Source organism: Schistocerca cancellata, chromosome 6 (assembly GCF_023864275.1).
Source record: "Schistocerca cancellata isolate TAMUIC-IGC-003103 chromosome 6, iqSchCanc2.1, whole genome shotgun sequence".
NCBI classification, from domain to species: Eukaryota; Metazoa; Arthropoda; class Insecta; order Orthoptera; family Acrididae; genus Schistocerca; species Schistocerca cancellata.
In genome coordinates, this window is record NC_064631.1 from 228,632,105 (window position 1) to 228,653,285 (window position 21,181).

General features: G+C 39.0%; 1 protein-coding gene across 1 annotated transcript in view; it reads right to left on the bottom strand.

Moving 5' to 3' along the window:
- The window catches only part of LOC126088260 (spatacsin), a 388,646-nt gene that overhangs the window by 120,985 nt on the left and 246,480 nt on the right, over nucleotides 1-21,181 (bottom strand). Inside the window, exon 28 of the mRNA XM_049906389.1 lies at nucleotides 7,685-7,862. Coding sequence (XP_049762346.1) covers nucleotides 7,685-7,862 — 178 coding nt within the window. The remainder of the gene's footprint in view (nucleotides 1-7,684; nucleotides 7,863-21,181) is intronic.

Here is a 21,181-nt window from a genome sequence, read left to right on the forward strand (position 1 = left end):
CCCTGTTATCTTTCCAGAATTTCTTAACCTCGAAACTTGCCTCACCATAATTTGTCATATCCCTCAACATGGAAACTAATCCTACATCCACAAAAAGATCTGCAATACACAACCTAAAAACTGATCCCCAGCTTATAATCCTACCTGCTAACAAAGGCTCCACCTCTGTTGTTTTGAAGCGAAAGGAATACCTGAAAGAAGAATTCCCCCAGCTGTCAGATTCATCTTTCTACAAACCCTGCCACAGTGAGCCCATTCCAGAAATCCAGCAGGATCTCCAGTCTCTCCTTAATTCCTTACCCCAATCCCAGGACCATTCCCCAGAGTCCATCTCTCTCCTCAGCCCTACTGCTCCCCGCATCCCTACCTTCTACATGCTTCCTAAAGTCCATAAACCCAACCACTAAGGACATCCCATTTTGATCAGTTATTGTGCCCCCATTGAAAGGATCTCTGCTCTCATAGACCAATGCCTTCAGCCTATTACCTGCAATCTACACTCATATATAAAAATACCGACCATTTCCACCAACAACTCTCCACCGTTCCTGTCCTTTACCACATGGTGCACTGCTCGTCACTATTGATGACACCTCCGTTACACTAATGCCCATGATGCCCATGGCCTTATCACTATTGAACACTACCTTTCCCAATGCCCGACAGAGTCCACACCTACAACCTCCTTTCTAGTCACCATGACCAACTGTACCCTCCCACAATTACTTCTCCTTTGAAGGCATTACCTACAAACCAATTCGGGATATGGTTATGAGTACCCACATGGCACTATCCTATGCTAACCTGTTCATGGGCCATCTAAAGGAATCTCTCTAAACACCCGGAATTGCAAACAGCTCACCTTGTTCAGATTAACTGATGACATTTAAAGGCAAATTGTTTGCCTTTAAATATGTCTGCTTGTGTCTGTATATGTGTGAATGGATATGTATGTGTGTGTGAGTGTATACCTGTCCTTTTTTCCCCCTAAGGTAAGTCTTTCCGCTCCCGGAATTGGAATGACTCCTTACCCTCTCCCTTAAAACCCACATCCTTTCATCTTTCCCTCTCCTTCCCTCTTTCCTGATGAAGCAACCGTTGGTTGCAAAAGCTTGATATTTTGTATGTGCGTTTGTGTGTTTTTTATTGTGCTTATCTACCAGTGCTTTCCCATTTGGTAAGTAATGGAATCTTTGTTTTTAATATATTTTTCCCATGTGGAATGTTTCATTCTATTTTGTTAGTATAAAACAGAGGGAAACATTTCACATGCACCCTCCCACCACCACCTACTCCAGTCCTGTAACCCGGAAGGTGTACACGATCAAAGGCAGAGCCACGTGTGAAAGCACCCACGTGATTTACCAACTGAACTGCCAACACTGTGAAGCCTTCTATGTGGGAATGACCAGCAACAAACCGTCCATTCGCATGAATGGACACAGGCAGACAGTGTTTGTTGGTAATGAGGATCACCCTGTGGCTAAACATGCCTTGGTGCACGGCCAGCACATCTTGGCACAGTGTTACACCGTCCGGGTTATCTGGATACTTCTCACTAACACCAACCTGTCAGAACTCCGGAGATGGGAACTTGCCCTTCAGCATATCCTCTCTTCTCGCTATCCACCAGGCCTCAATCTCCGCTAATTTCTAATTTCAATTTGCCACCGCTCATACCTCACCTGTCTTTCAACAACATCTTTGCCTCTGTACTTCTGCCTCGACTGACATCTCTGCCCAAACTCTTTGGCTTTACAAATGTCTGCTTGTGTCTGTGTATATGTGGATGGATATGTGTGTGTGTGTGTGTGTGTGTGTGTGTGTGTGTGTGTGTGTGTGCGAGTGCATACCCGTCCTTTTTTCCCCCCAAGGTAAGTCTCTCTGCTCCCGGGATTCGAATGACTCCTTACCCTCTCCCTTAAAACCCACATCCTTTCGTCTTTCCCTCTCCTTCCCTCTTTCCTGACGAAGCAACCGTTTGTTGCGAAAGCTTGAATTTTGTACGAGGGCCGTTCAGAAAGTAACCTCCGGTTGATTTAAAAAAATACACCAAGTTAAATAAAAATATTTTAATATATACATCTTACAACTACATCTTTGCACTATTTTTCTACATAGTCTCCATAGCGATTGAGGCACTTATCGTATCTCTTCACAAGCTTTGAAATTCCTTCTGCATAAAAATCACCCGCTTGTACCTGGAGCCAGCCTGTGACCGCATCTTTGAGCTCTTCGTCGTCATCAAACCGCTGTGACCCGAGCCATTTCTTCAAATGCATGAAGAGGTGATAATCACTTGGCGCCAGGCCTGGCTGTAAGGTGGATGGTTGATAACGTCCCACTTGAAGGACTCAAGAAGGGCCGTTGTTCTGCGAGCAGAGTGAGGACGGGCGTTATCGTGCAAAAAAACGATACCAGAAGTCAGCATACCACGGTGTTTGTTCTGTATAGCCCGTCGTAACTTTTTTATTGTTTCACAGTACACGTCTTGATTAATGGTCATACCACGTTCCATGAATTCAACCAACAACACCCCTTTGGCATCCCAAAACACCGTTGCCATCAGTTTTCTGGCAGAAAAATCTTGTGAGGCTTTTCTTGGTTTGTTAGGCGAATTTGAATGTGCCCACATCTTTGATTGTTCTTTTGTCTCAGGGTTCACGTACTTAATCCAGGTTTCGTCACCGGTCACGATTCTGTTTAACAATGGTTCTCCTTCGTCCTCATAATGTGACAGAGAGTCTAATGCAGAGGCCATTCTTTGAGTTTTGTGGTGGTCGGTAAGAATTTTGGGCACCCATCGCGCACAGAACTTACGGTAACCCAATGTTGCTGTCACTATCTTGTACAAGAGAGTCTTAGAAATCTGTGGAAAACCAGTAGACAACTCCGACATTGACAAACGTCTATTTTGACGAACTTTTGCATCAACTGTCTGAACGAGTTCGTCAGTCACCAATGATGGTCTACCACTCCTCTCTTCATCATGAACGTTTTCTCGTCCACTTTTAAATAAACATACCCATTCACGGACAACTCCTTCACTCATAACTCTTGGTCCGTACATGGCACAAAGCTCACGATGAATAGCTGCTGCAGAATATCCTTTGCCTGTAAAAAACCTTATGACAGCACGCACTTCACATTTGGCGGGGTTTTCTATTGCAGCACACATTTCAAACTGCCACAAAAACTAAACTAGCGCAGGTACGACGTTCACTCGACCACGGCTTGATGCCGACTGACCTGTTGAGTGCGTGAACGCACAGATGGCATCGCTACTCCCCCCACAACCCGCACTGTGACCGATCGGAGGTTACTTTCTGAACCGCCCTCGTATATATATAATAGAGGGGAAACATTCCACGTGGAAAAAATATATCTAAAAAGAAAGATGATGAGACTTACCAAACAAAAGCGCTGGCAGATCGATAAACACACAAACAAACACAAACATACACACAAAATTCAAGCTTTCGCAACAAACGGTTGCTTCGTCAGGAAAGAGGGAAGGAGAGGGAAAGATGAAAGGATGTGGGTTTTAAGAGAGAGGGTAAGGAGTCATTCCAATCCCGGGAGCGGAAAGACTTACCTCAGGGGGAAAAAAGGACAGGTATACACACATATCCATCCGCATATACACAGACATATGCGGATGGATATGTGTGTGTGTGCGAGTGTATACCTGTCCTTTTTTCCCCCTAAGGTAAGTCTTTCCGCTCCCGGGATTGGAATGACTCCTTACCTTCTCCCTTAAAACCCACATCCTTTCGTCTTTCCCTCTCCTTCCCTCTTTCCTGACGAAGCAACTGTTTGTTGCGAAAGCTTGAATTTTGTGTGTATGTTTGTGTTTGTTTGTGTGTCTATCGACCTGCCAGTGCTTTTATTTGGTAAGTCTCATCATCTTTCTTTTTAGATATATTTTTCCCATGTGGAATGTTTCCCTCTATTATATATATATATATGATGTGACTTACCAAATGAAAGTGCTGGCAGGTCGACAGACACACAAACGAACACAAACATACACACAAAATTCAAGCTTTCGCAACAAACTGTTGCCTCATCAGGAAAGAGGGAAGGAGAGGGAAAGACGAAAGGATGTGGGTTTTAAGAGAGAGGGTAAGGAGTCATTCCAGTCCCGGGAGTGGAAAGACTTACCTTAGGGGGAAAAAAGGACGGGTATACACTCGCACACACACACATATCCAAACACTGTATTTATCATCACTACATAGTGAGCTGTCCACTGAGTGGTAAGGAGCAGCTCACTATACAGAGGCGACAAACACTGTATTTATTGTTGCTACATAGTGGGCTGCTCCATGCCACTCTCTCTAACCATAATCATGGAGTTTTAATGGTCTGATGGTGATTGTACTATGATCGAAACTGATCACCTGATTAATAAATTTTAATGACTTATATGTGATCCTAGACTATTGCTATAATTTTTTTATCGCTGTTCCAGCAGATGAATAGTAGTTATATGGTAAAATTGAAGGGGCAGCAACTTTTCAAAGTAGCAGCTTACTCTCTAATTAAGTTCCACATTTGTGTGGCGATACTGTACATAGTTGCTTTCAAATTCCTGAGGGTATTTTTATTCCATCATTACAACTACAAGAAAATGCCTGTTTTTCTCATGAGATATGTTTTGCTACATTGAAGCAAAACATTATCAGTAGTGGTAAATCCTGCTTGGTTTCTCCTCTACAGCAGGAAGTGCCACCTGCTAATATGTCTTTGGTTTCTTTCTTCATTGGGCACTTGATACTTGCAGTCTAATTTTTGGCTGCTTTGAAGAATTACGCTTTTTTATGTTTCACATAGCACACTTTTTTATACACCACTGTTTACTGTAATAATGGTGTATGAAAAAATGTGCTGCGTAAAATGTAAAAAATGCATTGTTCTACAGAGCAGTGGAAAATCAGACTTTCTGAGAAACCAAGCAGAAATTACCACCACTGATGATACTTTACTTCAATAGAGTGAAACATATCTCATAAGAAAAACATGCACTTTCTTGTAGTTGTAGTGATGGAACAAAAACACCATCAGCAATTACATCCTACAAGGGTTGCGAAAAAAGTCATGCACCACATTTTTTTCTCAGCCAAAAACAATACTATACGAACATGAAATGTTATGTATGTATTATTTGAAGCCTCCTGAGTGAGCACACCAAGTTTCAATCACTTCCAACAGATAGTGTAGATGCAGGACAGCTTCAAAATGGTGTCTATAGATGATGTAAGTTACAAGAAACATGTGGTCATTGAATTTGTCACTGCAGAGAAAGAAACTGTGGGGAATATTCACAAATGCTTGTGCAAAGTCTACGGAGCATCTGCTGTTGATAGAAGTTCCATTAGTCGCTGGGCACAGAGGATGAGATCATCAGAAGGTGGTTCAGTGGAGCTCCACAATTTGCAGTAGTCGGGGAGAGCATCCACGGCTGTCACACCTGACATGCTGCAGCAAAGTGATGTCATCATTCGCAAGGACAAACGCATTATGACTCAGCAGTTGGCTCTGGATCTGTCAATCAGCAAAGGAAGTTCACACAGTGAGCATTGGCTCTGCCACCACGATAAGGATTGGTACCGACAGGGCCTACATGCCCTTGTTTTGCACTGGAGGAAGGCCACAGAATGGGATGGAGATTACGTGGAAAAATAGGATGTGTAGATAAAATACCATTCTTTCGAGAGTGTAATTCTCATTATGTTCAATAAAGAATTGTTGAAGAAAAAAATATGGTGCATTACTTTCTGGGCAACATTGTAATTAACATGATTAAATTATCTGGCATAAGCATGAACAAACATTATGCAGTATGGTAACAAATTATCATTAACACAGTATACAGATTATGTTTCTACATTTTCCTTGTCTTTTGTTAACGTGTATAGCTTGACTCATTCCACATCCCTAAAGGTATTCTTCTCAATAGGATCTATGGAAGATCATGAATGAATGACTGAATATGACAATGACTACATCTTGGAGCCAAAATCCAGACACTTATCTGTTAACCTTAGAGTCCATATCTGGATGCAGTATAGTATATGACCAAAAGACGGGTCATTAATACATTGCACTTCTATTTTGGAGGAGCAGGGTTCTGTCATCACAGTTAATGTTTTACACTGAGGTGACAAAAGTCAAAGGACAGTGATACACACATATAGAGATGGCGTAGTACAGGGTACATAAGGTATAAAATGGCAGTGCATTGACGAGCTGTCATTTGTACTCAGGTGATTCATGTGAAAAGGATTCCAATATGATTATGGCTGAACAACAAGAGTTAACAGACTTAGAACGCTGAATGGTAGTTGGAGCTAGAAGCATGGGGAATTTCATTTTGGAAATCATAACGGGGTTCCATATTCCGAGGTCCACATTGTCAAGAGTGTGCCGAGAATACCAAATTTCAGGCATTACCTCTCACCATGGACAATGCAGTGGCTGACAGCCCCCACTTAATGACAGAGAGCATCAGCATTTGCATAGAGTTGTCAGTGCTAACAGACAAGCAACACTGCATGAAACAACTGCAGAAATCAATGTGGGACATTCAACAAACAGATCCTGTAGGACAGTGCAGCAAAAACTGGCATTAAGGGGTAGTCTATGACAGCAGACAACCAACATGATGGCCTTTGCTAACAGCATGACATTGCCTGCAATGTCTCTCCTGGAGTCGTGGCTACATCAGTTGGATCCTAGGAGACTGGAAAATCTGGCCTGGTCAGATGAGTCCTGATTTCAGTTGGTCCTGATTTCAGGTGGTAAGAGCTGATGGTAAGATTTGAGTGTGACACAGACCCCATAAAAGCCATGGACCCAGGTTGTCAACAAGATATTGTGCAAGCTGGTGGTGGCTCTATAATGGTGTGGGCTGAGATTACATAGAATGGATTGTGTCCTCTGGTCCAACTGAACTGACCATTGACTGGAAATGGTTATGCTCGGCTACTTGGAGACCATTTGCAGCCATTAAAAGGCATGAAATCCCGAAATGTGTCACCTGGCCACTATCACTCACAATTGGTTTGAAGAACATTCTGGACAATTCAAACAAATGATTTGGCTACCCACATTACTGACACGAATCCCATAGTACATTTAAGGGACATAATCGAGAAGTCAGTTCGTGAACAAGATCCGGCACTGGTAACACTTTCACAATTAGGGACAGCGATAAAGGCAGCACAGCTCAATATTTCTGCAGGGGACTTCCAATAACTTTCTGAGTCCATGCCACATCAAACTGCCGCATTACGTTAGGCAAAAGGAGGTCCAACACAATATTAGGAGGCATCCCATGACTTTTGCCACCTTACTGTACGTAGTTTGTCTAATGACTTGGAATGAATATTGGGGTGATTCTTTAAACAAAACTATGGCTAATATTCTCTCTCATCTTTGTCCAAATGAGCTACAGCTCTGTCTATAATAGCTTTGTCATGAATATGACATATCTCTAACCAACCTCTTTCCTTAGTGGACAGTAGTTAAAAAAATGTGAAAGTAAGTTTCCACAAAAGCAGGAATTTTCATCAACTTCCTGAAGACACTTACACAATTATAAACATTAAAATTTATAGTGTCTATGAAACACTGATAATATACACGACAAGGAACATCAAGAAAACAAAAATCAAATTACCTTGCAAATGCTGCCTAGTGATGGCTGCCACAATTTCTGAACACAAAAGCTCCGCTACTTCTTCATCAGTAGATCCAGCACAACACACAAGATCATTCACAACTACTAATTTATTTATAGTGTCATTTTCAACAGCGGTTCTGATTAGTGATAGTGGATCTTCAAAACTAATTACATGCTGAAACGAAAGTATATGAATCTCTTAGATAACAGAAGCTGCTATGGAATTCCTTTAATTTAGTACTATACAATCAACATTTGAAAAGCCCATTTAGATATTTAACTTTGTTTCATTTATTAAGGAATGTAAAAAGATATTTTGTCTGTGATATACCACTGCTCTTAAAAGCAGACATATGCATTAACTTAATAAATACTTCTCAGTATTGTTGAGATGAATGTAATGACATGATGGGCTGCACAATTATGGGAACCAAACCTGTCATGTCGGAAAGTGATATGTGGTTGGTGTTCCTGCACTGTGGGTAGAAGACTTCAAGTTCATTCACTCAAATAAAAAATAGCTACTTTTTAGTATTTGAAATTACAATCTACTAATGAATAATCAAATGAGGAAGGTTACAATAGCACATGTTCTATATTATGAAGTTACCCCTGCCTAATAATGAGAACTTGTCCTAATACCTATTGTAGACAATAATAACAAAGGTTACTTTTCTGCAGATTGAATACATTAATTAATTTTGAAAAATTGCATATGTATGATTTATTTTTCACCAATAATATACCTGATATGTGAGGTCTGTTCAAAAAATTCCAGAACATTCGTAATTTCACGCCAACGGTGTATTGGAGCGTAATGGGGTTGGCATTCCTTCTGCTCATACCTGTGTTTAATGTGTAACTGGTAGAAGTTTCATCATTGTATGTCTGTTACTCATTGTTCTGTGCTGTACTGAGTAGAACATTGTGTCACACAGTTTGCAAATTTCAATGTGGCAGAGTTAGAGGAGCAACATGTCTGCATTAAATTTTGCATGAAACTCAAGAAAATCTTTTACAGAGACACGCCAAATGATGCAGGATGCCTTCTGTGATGAGTGCTTAAGCTGTACTTGGTGTTATGAATGGTTCACATGGTTTACAAATGGCTGTACATTGAAGATGACCCTCATTCAGGAAGCTCTTCGATGTCTACCGATGATGCTCATGTAAGGAACATCAACGAAATTGTGTGTGCCAATTGAAGGCTGATGGCCCAAGAGATTCCCCCCCCCCCCCCCCCCATACTCCACAAGCCACCTGACGGTGTGTGGTGGAGGGTACCTTGAGTACCTCTATCGGTTCTCCCTTCTATTCCAGTCTCGTATTGTTCGTGGAAAGAAGGATTGTCAGTATGCCTCTGTGTGGGCTCTAATCTCTTTGATTTTATCCTCATGGTCTCTTCGCGAGATATACGTAGGAGGGAGCAATATACTGCTTGACTCTTCGGTGAAGGTATGTTCTCGAAACTTTGACAAAAGCCCGTACCGAGCTACTGAGCGTCTCTCTTGCAGAGTCTTCCACTGGAGTTTATCTATCATCTCCGTAACGCTTTCGCGATTACTAAATGATCCTGTAACGAAGCGCGCTGCTCTCCGTTGGATCTTCTCTATATCTTCTATCAACCCTATCTGGTACGGATCCCACACTGCTGAGCAGTATTCAAGCAGTGGGCAAACAAGCGTACTGTAACCTACTTCCTTTGTTTTCGGATTGCATTTCCTTAGGATTCTTCCAATGAATGATTGCAGAAGAATGTAGCATTTCAGTTGGATCATGTCATTAGATCCTGACACAGCATCTTGGAATGCATTGTGTTGCTGCCAGGTTCATTCCACAGCTCAGGGGGTCATGACCAGAAGACCCTTCATCTCGTAACCTGTGAAGAACTTTCGGATCACGCAAATGAGAACGAGATGTTCCTTAAGAGAATCATAACTGGTGATGAGACATGGGTCTATGGTTATGATGTTGAGACAAAGGTTCTCCAAGACAAAAGAAAAGCTCATCAGGTCAGGTCAAATGTCAAAACCATGCTGATAGTTTTCTGAAGGATTAATTCATCATGAGTTCATGCCACAGGGGCAAACTGTTAATCGATAGTAATATTGGAACATGTTGCAATGCCTGAGACAAAATACGAGAAGGGTTGGATTGTTCTGGGGAAGGAGACCAGACAGCGAGGTCATCCGTCTCATCGGTTTTAGGGAAAGAAGAGGAAGGCAGTCAGCCGCGCCCTTTGAAAGGAACCATCCCGGCATTTGCCTGGAGCGATTTAGGGAAATCACGGAAAACCTAAATCAGGATGGCCGGACGCGGGATTCAACCGTCGTCCTCCCGAATGCTAGTCCAGTGTCTAACCACTGTGGCACCTCGCTCGGTAAAATACGAGAAGGAAATGGCCTGAAATGTGGTGAGACAATTCATGGCTCCTGCATAATAATAATAAACCTGCACATTCATCCCTGTTGGTGCATGACTATTGCACAAAAAATGAAATTACTGTGCAGCTTCATCCTCTATACTCTCCAGACCTGGCCCTTATAGACTCTTTTTTTATTTCCAAAGTTGAAAATCCTGTTGAAAGGATGAAGATCTGCAACGACAGTCAAGATAAAACAAAATTCACAGATGGCACTTTGCGCAATCTAGCAAGAGGTGTAGGACCACTGCTTCTGGAAGTGGAAACGGCATTGGGAGCAGTGTATCAATTGTGGAGTAGAGCAGTTTGAAAGATACAATGCACAATAAATAAAAGGTAAGTGTACAAATGGAAATTAACCTATTGGAATCTAGACTGACACATAGTGACCAGCAAGACGTGGAAAGTAGATGGAGACACCTCAGAAACAGTATTCAAGATGTAGCTTCCAAAACTATAGGTAAAAGAAAACGAACTAACAAAATCTGGTTTAATATAAAGTGCCAAGAAAGAGTACTGGAGAGGCAAAATGCGAGGAAGGCATGGTTACAAGACATGGACAATATTATACTAAAGGAGAGATACTATAAAATCCGCAAGGAAACACAACGAACTCTAAGACAAGAGAAGAGAAAACACTACAACAACATGGTAAGAGAAGCGGAGGATGATTTCAAGCATCACAGAGCAAGGCAGATGTACCAGAATATAAACAAGTCCTTGGGAAAATTCACTAAAAGGGAACAGTTTATAAAGGACCATAATGGGAAAATACTTACAAACAAGAATGACATACAAGAAACATGGAAGGCATACTTTACACAGCTGCTCAACTGCAATGATCCACAATATTACTTTACATTTGAAGAACCAGATACAGTTGATATACAAGTCACCACACCATCAGTAAATGAAATAAGACAAACAATAAAGAAATTAAAGAACAACAAGGCCTGTGGGGAAGACCAGGTATATGCTGAGCTTTTAAAAAATGGAGGACCACAATTGTAAATAGAACTACATTCCTTAATTGAAACAATTTGGGAGACAGAAAACATACCGGCCGATTGGAAAACTGCAATTATATTCCCCATCTTTAAGAAGAATGATCCCCTTGTCTGTGATAACTACAGAGGAATTGCCCTACTCGATGTCACTTATAAAATTTTGTCGATGTGTATACTACACAGACTGATTCCCATAACCGAAGAACTGATTGGGGACTACCAATGTGGTTTCCGCACTAACAGATCCACTTTGGATCACTTATTCACATTGAGACAAATAACTGAGAAGGCATGGGAATTTAATGTAGATATCCATATTCTATTTATAGACTTCAAGAAGGCCTATGATAGCATACACCGACAGACACTCTTAAACACCATGAAAGAATTTGAAACACCATTAAAATTAATCAAATTAGTTAAAATGTGTTTGGAAGAAACCATATGCAAAGTTAAGACACCTGCAGGAGAGACTGAAAATTTTAAGGTGTACACTGGACTGAGACAAGGGGATGCCATCTCACCTATTCTATTTAATATTATCTTAGAGAAGATTGATAGAGAATTCACCAAAACTAATCCACAAGGGATCCAACTGCAGGGACAGAACATTACTAGACTTGCTTATGCAGATGATGTAGCCTTAATAAGCACTTCAAAAGCTGAATTAATCAGAATGATGCAAAATTATTACAAAATAGCTGAGAAAGCTGGACTTCATGTCAATGAAGAAAAGACAGAATATCTAGTCATAAGTAAAAAACTCCAAAAGAATACACCACTGACCGTAAATGGTCTCACTTTCAAGGCAGTTGACCACTTCAAGTACTTAGGGAGTCTTTTTAGCAGAGACAATAGAGCAGAAATAGAAATAGATGCCCGTCTAGCAACAGCTAATAGAACTTTTTACAGCTGTATCAAAATTTTAAGGATGAGATCACTTAGTACTGAATTCAAAATCCGTTTCTATCAGTCAACTATTGTACCAGTAGCATTATATGGATGTGAAGCTATTACATTCAGGAAAAAAGATGAAGATAAACTGTTGATATTTGAAAGAAAAATACTAAGAAAAATATTTGGACCAATCTTCGATGAAAATGTCATGGAGTGGAGGATAAGGAAAAATGAAGAACTACGGGAGCTGTACAAACATAGTACCATTGTGGAAATGTTAAAGAAGAGAAGACTGAACTGGGCTGGTCATGTAGCAAGGATGCCGGAGAACAGACTACCCAAAATAGCATCCACTAAGAAATTAGAAGGAAAGAGAAGAAGAGGAAGACCTCGAATTAGGTGGATGGAGAATATCCGGGAAGATGCAGCTAGGATGGCCATCAACTCTGATTGGACAACAATTTCCCTGGATAGAAATAATTGGAAGAGGCTCGTAGAGCAGGTGTATGGTCGATAAGGCCTTAGCCACGTGTAAAGTAAAGTAAAGTAAAGTGTACAAAAATGTTGTGGAGAAAGTTCTGGAATTTTTTCAACAGATCTCTTATGTCTCTAAACTAAAGTGATCATCATTTTCATTTATTCTCATTTTACTAGCTTCTTTCTTGACTGCACATTTTTCTCCTTTTGTTTTTTCCTTATACACATCATTCACCATCGGCACCCTTCCGTTCCTAAATTGATCTAGATTCAAACTAGTATTCAGCAAGGAAGTAAGATTATGTTTTAACATCCCTTCAGTGATGAAATCACTAAAAAACAAATTTCAATCTAAAAATGGATTGGCATTGGAAAGTAAATTGGCCATATCTTTTTCAAAGGAATTATACTGGTGTTTGCTTTAAGCAATTTAGGTAAACCATAAGAAAACTAAATCTGGATGACAAGACAGAGATTTTAATCTCCTCCCCCTCTGAATGTGATTCCAAGTTCTTAATCACTGCATAATCTCACTAAGAAGTACTGTTGTTGAGAAGAAGGCTTAAATCTCTTTCCAAATAGATCGACTAAATGTTTTTGGGTTTTCTACATCACTTCAGATGAATTCAAGGATGAGACATTCAATAAGTAAGGCCACAGTTGGTTCTTTCCCCATGCTCTTCTGCAATTAGATGGTGTTTTATCTGCAATGACTGAAATTTTGATGAGTATTCAACTAAAATTTTCAGTTGACATTTCAGGAATGGGGAACTCTTCCAATTTGAACATCATAGCAGGCAAAAATATGTCTATTGATGCGCATGTATTTTCACAAACCTACATACAATTCACAAAATGTTGATTTGAGCAACCAGTAAAATTACATTAATCTTCTGTTGAATTACGCCTTACAAAATTATCCAACAGTTTTTACAATGACTGACATTCTCTTTTGTAATATATCACACCCACCCTGGCTGCAAATCTCTTTCAGTTTGGTTTTGAAGTTTTATGCAACCTTTCATCCTCATTTTTCTTGTCAAGTACATGAGAAATTTTATCTCTACTGCCATCCCATTTTCACTTGTCTTAAAGTAAAGGGAAAAAAGGAAGTGACAGATGTAATTTGTCTTCTCCTGGTGAATGTTGAACTGAGTGGATGAGGCATGTTCACGTTTTGTAACAAACTTACTTAAATAAATGACGAGTCTAAAAACATGTTGATGTGGACTACATTAATTAATAAATATTTATGTTACCAGGAGGATAAATAAAGAGAGCATATCAAACAAACCAATGAAAAGATTTCTTTTTCTATTCTCACGGAAGATGATATAAGACTTTTTACCAGTGATTCTCACTTAAGTGCCTCGTGTGTCTATTATACTCTCATATCAGGCAAACAAGGCATTTACAACTCAAGCAGCATTTTGCTGATTTGTTTTGAATTTCTCCATCATTTCATATTCATGAAGCTACCAAAAACACAAAAAGAAATTCATGCTATGCCACAAGAATAAGTCACTCATCTGCAATTTCCTTATGGTCAAAACACCGAGGGACTGATGGCCCTGTAGTTTGGTCCCATTACTCCCCAAACCAACCAACCAATCAAAACACTGTTGCAGAAGCAAAGAAAAAACCACACCAAATTTAAAAGAACACAAAAACTACAAGATTTGAGATGTTTTACCGGAGCATGAAACTTAGCGCAGACTTCTATGCAAGATGGTTTTCATAGTTTCAACAATGAAACTCTGTCTTGAAATCTGACAGAAAACCCAAAGAGATTCCAGTTCTTTGTAAAGTACACCAATGGCAAGAGACAGTCAATACCTTCACTGCATCATACCAATGGTAAAATTACTGGTGACAGAGCCACTAAAGCAGAGTTATTAAACACAGTTTTCTGGGATTCCATCAACAAAGAAAATGAAGTAAATATTCCAGAATTCTAATTCAGAACAGCTACTAACATGTCCTCAGTGTAGCAAAGCAGCTTATATCACTCAGTAAAAACAAGTCTTCCAGTCCAGGTTGAACACCAACTAGATTTCTTTCAGAGTATACTGATACAACAGTCTCATACTTAGCAATCATATACCACCATAGCTCAATGAAAGATCTGTAGCAAAAGACTGGAAAGTTGCACAGGTCATACCAGTACCAAAGAAAAGAAACAGGAGTAATACCATGAATTAGAGACCAATATCACTGACATCAATTTGCAGTAGGATCTTGGATTGTATATTGTGTTCGAACATTATGAATTACTTCAAAGGTAATGGTCTAATGACACACAGTCAGCAAAGATTCAGAAAATATCATTATTGTGAAGTACAACTAGCTCTTTATTCTCAGAAAGTAATGAGTGCTATCAACAAGGGATCTCAAACGATTCCATATTTCTAAGACTTCCAGAATGCTTTTGACACCTTCCTTCACAAGAGTCTTGTAACAAAATTGTGTGCCTACGGAGTACCACCTCAGTTGTGCAACTGGATTTACGATTTCCCTTCAGATAGGTCACAGTGTGTAGTAATTGATGGAAAATCATCAATTGAACAGAAGTGATATCTGGTGTTTCCTATGGAAGTGTTATACAACCTCTGCTGTTCCTAATCTATATAAACGATTTTGGAGACAATCTTAACAGCTCTCTCAGATTGTTTGCAGATGATGATGTCATTTACCATCTAGTAAAGTTATCAGAAGATCAAAACAAGTTGCAAAATGACTTAGATGTGGTATTTGTATGGTGCAAAAAGTGGAAATTGTCCCTTAATGAGGAAAAGTTGACTTTGAAGTCACTTTCAAATGCCAGAATCACTAGTAAAGCTTGCATTAGATTTAGATAACTGTTTTCAGCAAGACTATGTTGCCATCTCTGGATCAGTCAGTTGTCAGCTGTTTATGTGCATGAGTAGTTGTAGTGTATCTTTTATTACATTACATTTATTGTTTTCCATGGACCCCTTGGAGAGGAGTCTCTGGGATGTGGAAAGAGTCAAAGCTCTTTTTTTTCCCTCTCAGATACATGGCTATTGTACAATTCTAATGTAGACAGAGTTATGAGCTATAATCCTTGTGAAGACATTCATTGATGCAGTACAAGGAGTTGGCCAACAGGAAGTTCTTTAATTCACTCTGAAACTGATCTTTATCACTTACAAGACCTTTGATATGCTTGGTAAGTTACTAAATATATGAGTACCCATGTATTTAACTCCTTTTTGTACTAATGTTAAGCTTTTATGTCCGTATACAGATTGTTTTTGGTTCTGGTATTATAATCATGATTTGCACTATTTTGTGTAAAAAGAGACATGTTGGAAATTACAAAGGATATCAATGAGTGTATGTACTGAGAAGTAGTGTTAGAATACCAGGTTTCTTAAAGATGTCTCTGCGTGATGATCTAGAACCGAACAGACATACTTCTAATGACTCGTTTCTGAATTTTGAAAATGTTCTCTTTGCGAGAGGACTTTCCCCAAAAGATGATTCCATAACTCATCAGTGAATGGAAGTAGGCTGAATAAACTAACTTCTTCATTTTTAAATCGCCTATTTCTGCTATCATGCATACTGCAAATGTAGCTGAACTAAGGTGTTTCATTAAGTCTAGAGTGTGAGTTTTCCAATTTAGGTTGTGGTCATTTTGTAGCCCTAAAAATTTGACACTGTCCACAGCTTTAATCTCATTGTTTGAATACATTATACTTATAGGGTCAGGTATTCTTTGTGAGGTACTAAACTGTATGTAGTGGGTCTTGTCAAAATTCAGTGACAATCCAATGGCTGTGAACCACCCAATGACACTTACAAATATTTCATTAGCTGATTCCTCAGTGAGATCACGGATATTGCTTTTTATACCAATACTTTATCATCTGCAAATAAGACAAAATTTGCACTTTGTGACACTGAATATGGAAGGTCATTAATATATAATAGGAACAATAAGGAAACTAAAATAGAGCCCTGGGGCACCCCTTGTCTGATGGTTTCATATTTTGAATGACTATTGTTAAGTGGTAAGCCTGATACAGACACACACTGTTTTCTATTAAAAAGATAGGATGGGAACCATGAGCATGCTACTCCTGTTATCCCATAATATTTTTACTTTTGTATAAGGATATCATGCTCAACACAATCAAAAGCTTTAGCCAGATCACAGAATATTCCAAGTGGTAATAACTTTAGATTTATTGATTGTAATATATCATCAGTAAAAGAGAATATAGCTTGATCAGTTGACATGCTGATTTCCAGTGAATTTCACAACACTGACACTTATATATACATGGTGTAACACCACCTACTGTACTGAGGAAAAAGATGATTAATGTTATACAGCATAATATCTGAATATGGCAACACAGTCTTGGTGAAACTGGTTATAGAAATACAATAAATGCTTTACAATGTCAGTAATATACAAGGAAAAGTGTGAGGTTATCCACAAGGTGAGTACAAAAAGAAATACATTACATTTTTGTTACATGATAAATCACAAAAATTTAAAGGCTGTTAATTCAACTAAGTATCTAGGAACTATAACTACGAACAACTTATATTGGAATGATCACATAAACAAAGTTATGGGGAAGGTAAACCTAAGACTGTGTTTTACTGACAGAACACTCAGAAGATGCTACAAGTCTATTAAAGAGACTGCCCTACACTACGCTTGTCCATCTACTGCTAGAGTCTGGCTTTGCAATATGAGATCCTTCACAGATGTCATTAATGGTGGACATCAAAAAAGTCCAAAGAAGGGCACCTCATTTGTATTATGGTGAAGTAGGGTGTCATGGATATGAAGGGAAATTGGGGTTGCAATCACTGAAACAATGCATTTTTCAATGCAGCGAGATCTTCATGCGAAATTTCAATCATCAACTTTCTCCTCCGAGTATGGAAACATTTTATTGCAATCAGCATGCTTAAGAGAAATCAGAGCACATACAGAAAGATGCAAGTGTTTCATTTTTCTCATGCGCTGTTAGAGAGCTGAAAGGTAGAGAAACAGTCTGAAGGTGATTTCAAGAATGCTCTGCTTACCACTTAAGTGTGAATGGCAGAGGAGTCATGTAGATGGAGATATACTACTCATTTCCACAATTCTCCACACACAAATGTCTTCCCTTCACCTTTCTGTGAACTGATGTTATGTATACAGTGAATTTGAATTGCTATTTCAGTTTAGACTAAACTGTCAGCTGCACCTGCATATTTCTACACAATAACAAAATACATATTTTTTTTAATTTTCGTGCTTGCATTCCACCAATTACCTTAGCCAATGTTTTTAGCAAAGTATCTCTGGACCTAGTCACATTGGTTAAACACATGTATGTTACATTACAAAATGATGTGAATTGTAACAAATGTCAAGCAACAAGAAATTTTAATTAGATTTAAATATTGGGACAGACACTGACACTGACTTTAGATGCTTATGATTACTTTTCACTGACAACAACAGAAAAGAAATGATAGATGGAGGGATACAAGTACAACTGGTTCTCAACTGGGTATTGTTTTACAGAGTCTTCTGCAAGTGCATGATTGCTGGAGCCAACAGGAGTACATCAGCTAGCGGCATTAGATATATGTAAGAGATTAGGGTTTCTTTGATAACATGTTTATGACAACATTTATTCTGATGGTGCAGTTTAAATGCTAGTTATTGCAAATATCTGAATTTTGGAAAGCCACTTGGTCAATGTGCCATCGTGGACCATAGGAGATGCAGTAGTACAGGGAAGTTGCTTCGGATGAGCTACACATTGACCATTGAGCAGCTGAGTCTGTTGCCTAAACATAAATCAGGTACAGGTTCCCAAAGTATAATCTGAGGTGATATAATTAGCAACTTGGGATAGAAAGCAGCTGTTGCAACAAGATAAGGATGTCATCAAGTAAAACAAGAAAGAATATGTTTAATACACATACCAGAAGATGGATACGTCTCTTATCAGCTTTTGAATTTACAGATTTATCAGAATTATTATTATTGTAAGTAAAGCGATTAATATATGGTAACTGGAATGGAAAACACGCTACGTGCAATTTTTTCACAAAATGTGTTTTTAATGCTGTTGTGTTCTGGATCATCTATAGCATGTCCCTAGACTTGTTCCAAATCGCAAATCATGGAGAATATGTTTGAGCATTCATTACTATATGGCACAGGGCCTTTGTGTCAAGCAGTGCTTCCCAATGGACTCCCAAGTGCCATGATTTCTCTAGTTAGCCTGAGATGGTTTGAAGACATAACATACACATTTTTGGTGAGTGGGCACACCTTCCTGAGCTGCAATAAAGACTTTACAATTATAGAGAAATGAAGAAACGCAAGCAGGCCCTGTGTCCCACAAGATGCACACAAAAATTGTTGGGACAGCTAAAGCTATGAACCCATTCTATATAATTACAATGCATACAACTGACTTCTTTGATTTTAAAGAAGCTGGTGAAACATTGTTGTCAGTGTAGGCACATAAGATCTCCAAATGCGGTAAGATGAAAGTATCTCATACCGATCCATCCAAAATAGCTATATAAACTTCTTATTCTGAAACATAAAAATGGAAAAATGTCAATGTATTCAAAAGAGGAAAGTCTATGGCAGATGCAAGGCATGCCTTACTTCATCTGACAGACCAGCCATGTTTATCAGCAGGAAAACAGAAAGGCCTGTTGAAGATGCTACTTCTTCCTCAGCAGAACAGGGAGTTTTACAGTAAACTCTGCAACATTTGATCCCAGGGATAGAGTTATGCATGAAACAAAATTCAAAACTGAGACACACTTTTTTCTTGAATGTAATTTTGTTCTCCTCTTGTAAAATAATTTAAAAGGAATGAGAACTAGTTTTCGTGGATTACAGTCCCACTAGTTAAAGTATTACCACTGTATTTATCTACTTGTATTATCAAAATGAAAACATAGTGCTTCTGTATTAATGGCACTAGCACTTAAAACTTCCCTATTAGCCCTTTGAACCAGTAAGTTTTCTGGTATGGCACTTAGAACTTTCATAGTAAATTATTTACTTTCTAATTTGATTCATCATGTTTTGCAGTGATGAGATGGGCAGCATAATTATGTGGTATCAGAATATTTTCTCAACTTCATGAATGCAGATAAGTTATGCACGCTAGTCTGGCATGACCTATAACAGACTGTCACGACCTCATTTCCACCAGTACCTACCTTACACATTTCAAGGTACACATAAGTTTTCCTTCACACCCTGCTGGTCTAGTACTCCTGGGAAAAAAAGAGTACAAAGAGAACTGGCTTTCCCACAGTCTACATATTGTTTCCAGAATGAATGTTCACCCTTTAGACGTTGGATCACAAAGATGATATTCGTGTCTGTGGAGTTACAAAACTGCCAAATCTCTAAAATTCAACAAAGGCTCAAGGCCCAATGGAATTGTTGTGCCACCCACCAAATGTAAAGAATATCCTTGTTCATCATTATTCCAATCTTGTTCCCAGTCCTGCAACCCATAGGTGTTTGTAGTCAACCAAGGTGCAAGACCTGTCCCATATAACCATGCATCATCTCCAACTGCTGTACAGTTACAGGCAATTCCTACCCTGTCAAGATAGGAACACACATCAAAGCAGCCATTTTATATATCAGCTACACTGCAATTATTGTGCAACATTCTATGTTGGCATAACAAGTAACCAACTGTCTACTTGCTGGAATGGCCACTATCAAACTGTGGCAAACTGCACACTTGATCATCCAGTAGCTGAACATGCTGTGCACCACAACACACGACTTCAACAGCCGCTTCACTATGTGAGCCATTTGAATACTCCCAGCACTAATTTCTCTGAATTATGCCGGTGGAAATTGTTTCCCCAGTATAACCCTGGACTCTCACAATGCCCCTAGCCTAAAACCTCCACTGCCTTACCAAATCATTCCCCTTTTCTCTTTTATCCACATCACTCCTTCCCTGTCCAGATTGTATACTGTCTTCTAAAGGGTTAGGAGTCATTGTTGACTTGAACAAGTTGAGTAAGGTGACAAAATATTTGAAAAAGGCAATTAAAATGTGATAACACATTTTAAAAAGGTGAATAAAAGATGACAAATTATTTCAATAAACAGATATAGCACAAATGAATTGTTTTCATTTTTTGTATCCCCTGCCAAGGTACTGGTTAAGACCAAAATAAATTTCTCTATTATGATCCTGGATGGGTATGGCCATTTGTTTCCTTAATATACATTTATTAACATATGCAGTTACATTGATAATTTAGCATTGGCAATTCAATACTGGTAATCATAATTCACAAACAAAATCTACATCACATTTTTACAATTAATGCATTCAACACTTCAATACTGGGTGAAGATTAACAAAACACTTTTGGATTACTGTTTCTTAGGAGTCATAGAAAAAATTATTTTTCTGATTGGTTTCCACAAAAAAACATATTAATAATGTCAGTAAGAAACTGAGCTCTGTCATATTCTTAATGGTGCAGCTATCACAGTATTCAGACAAGAACCTTCTGTATACAGTGTATCATGGACTTTTTGAACCATACTTACAGTATGGAGTGACTGTGTGGGGAAACTCAAACAAACAAGAGACAAAACGAGTGTTCACATTACAAAAAAAAAAAGCAATTAGGACCATTGTAAGA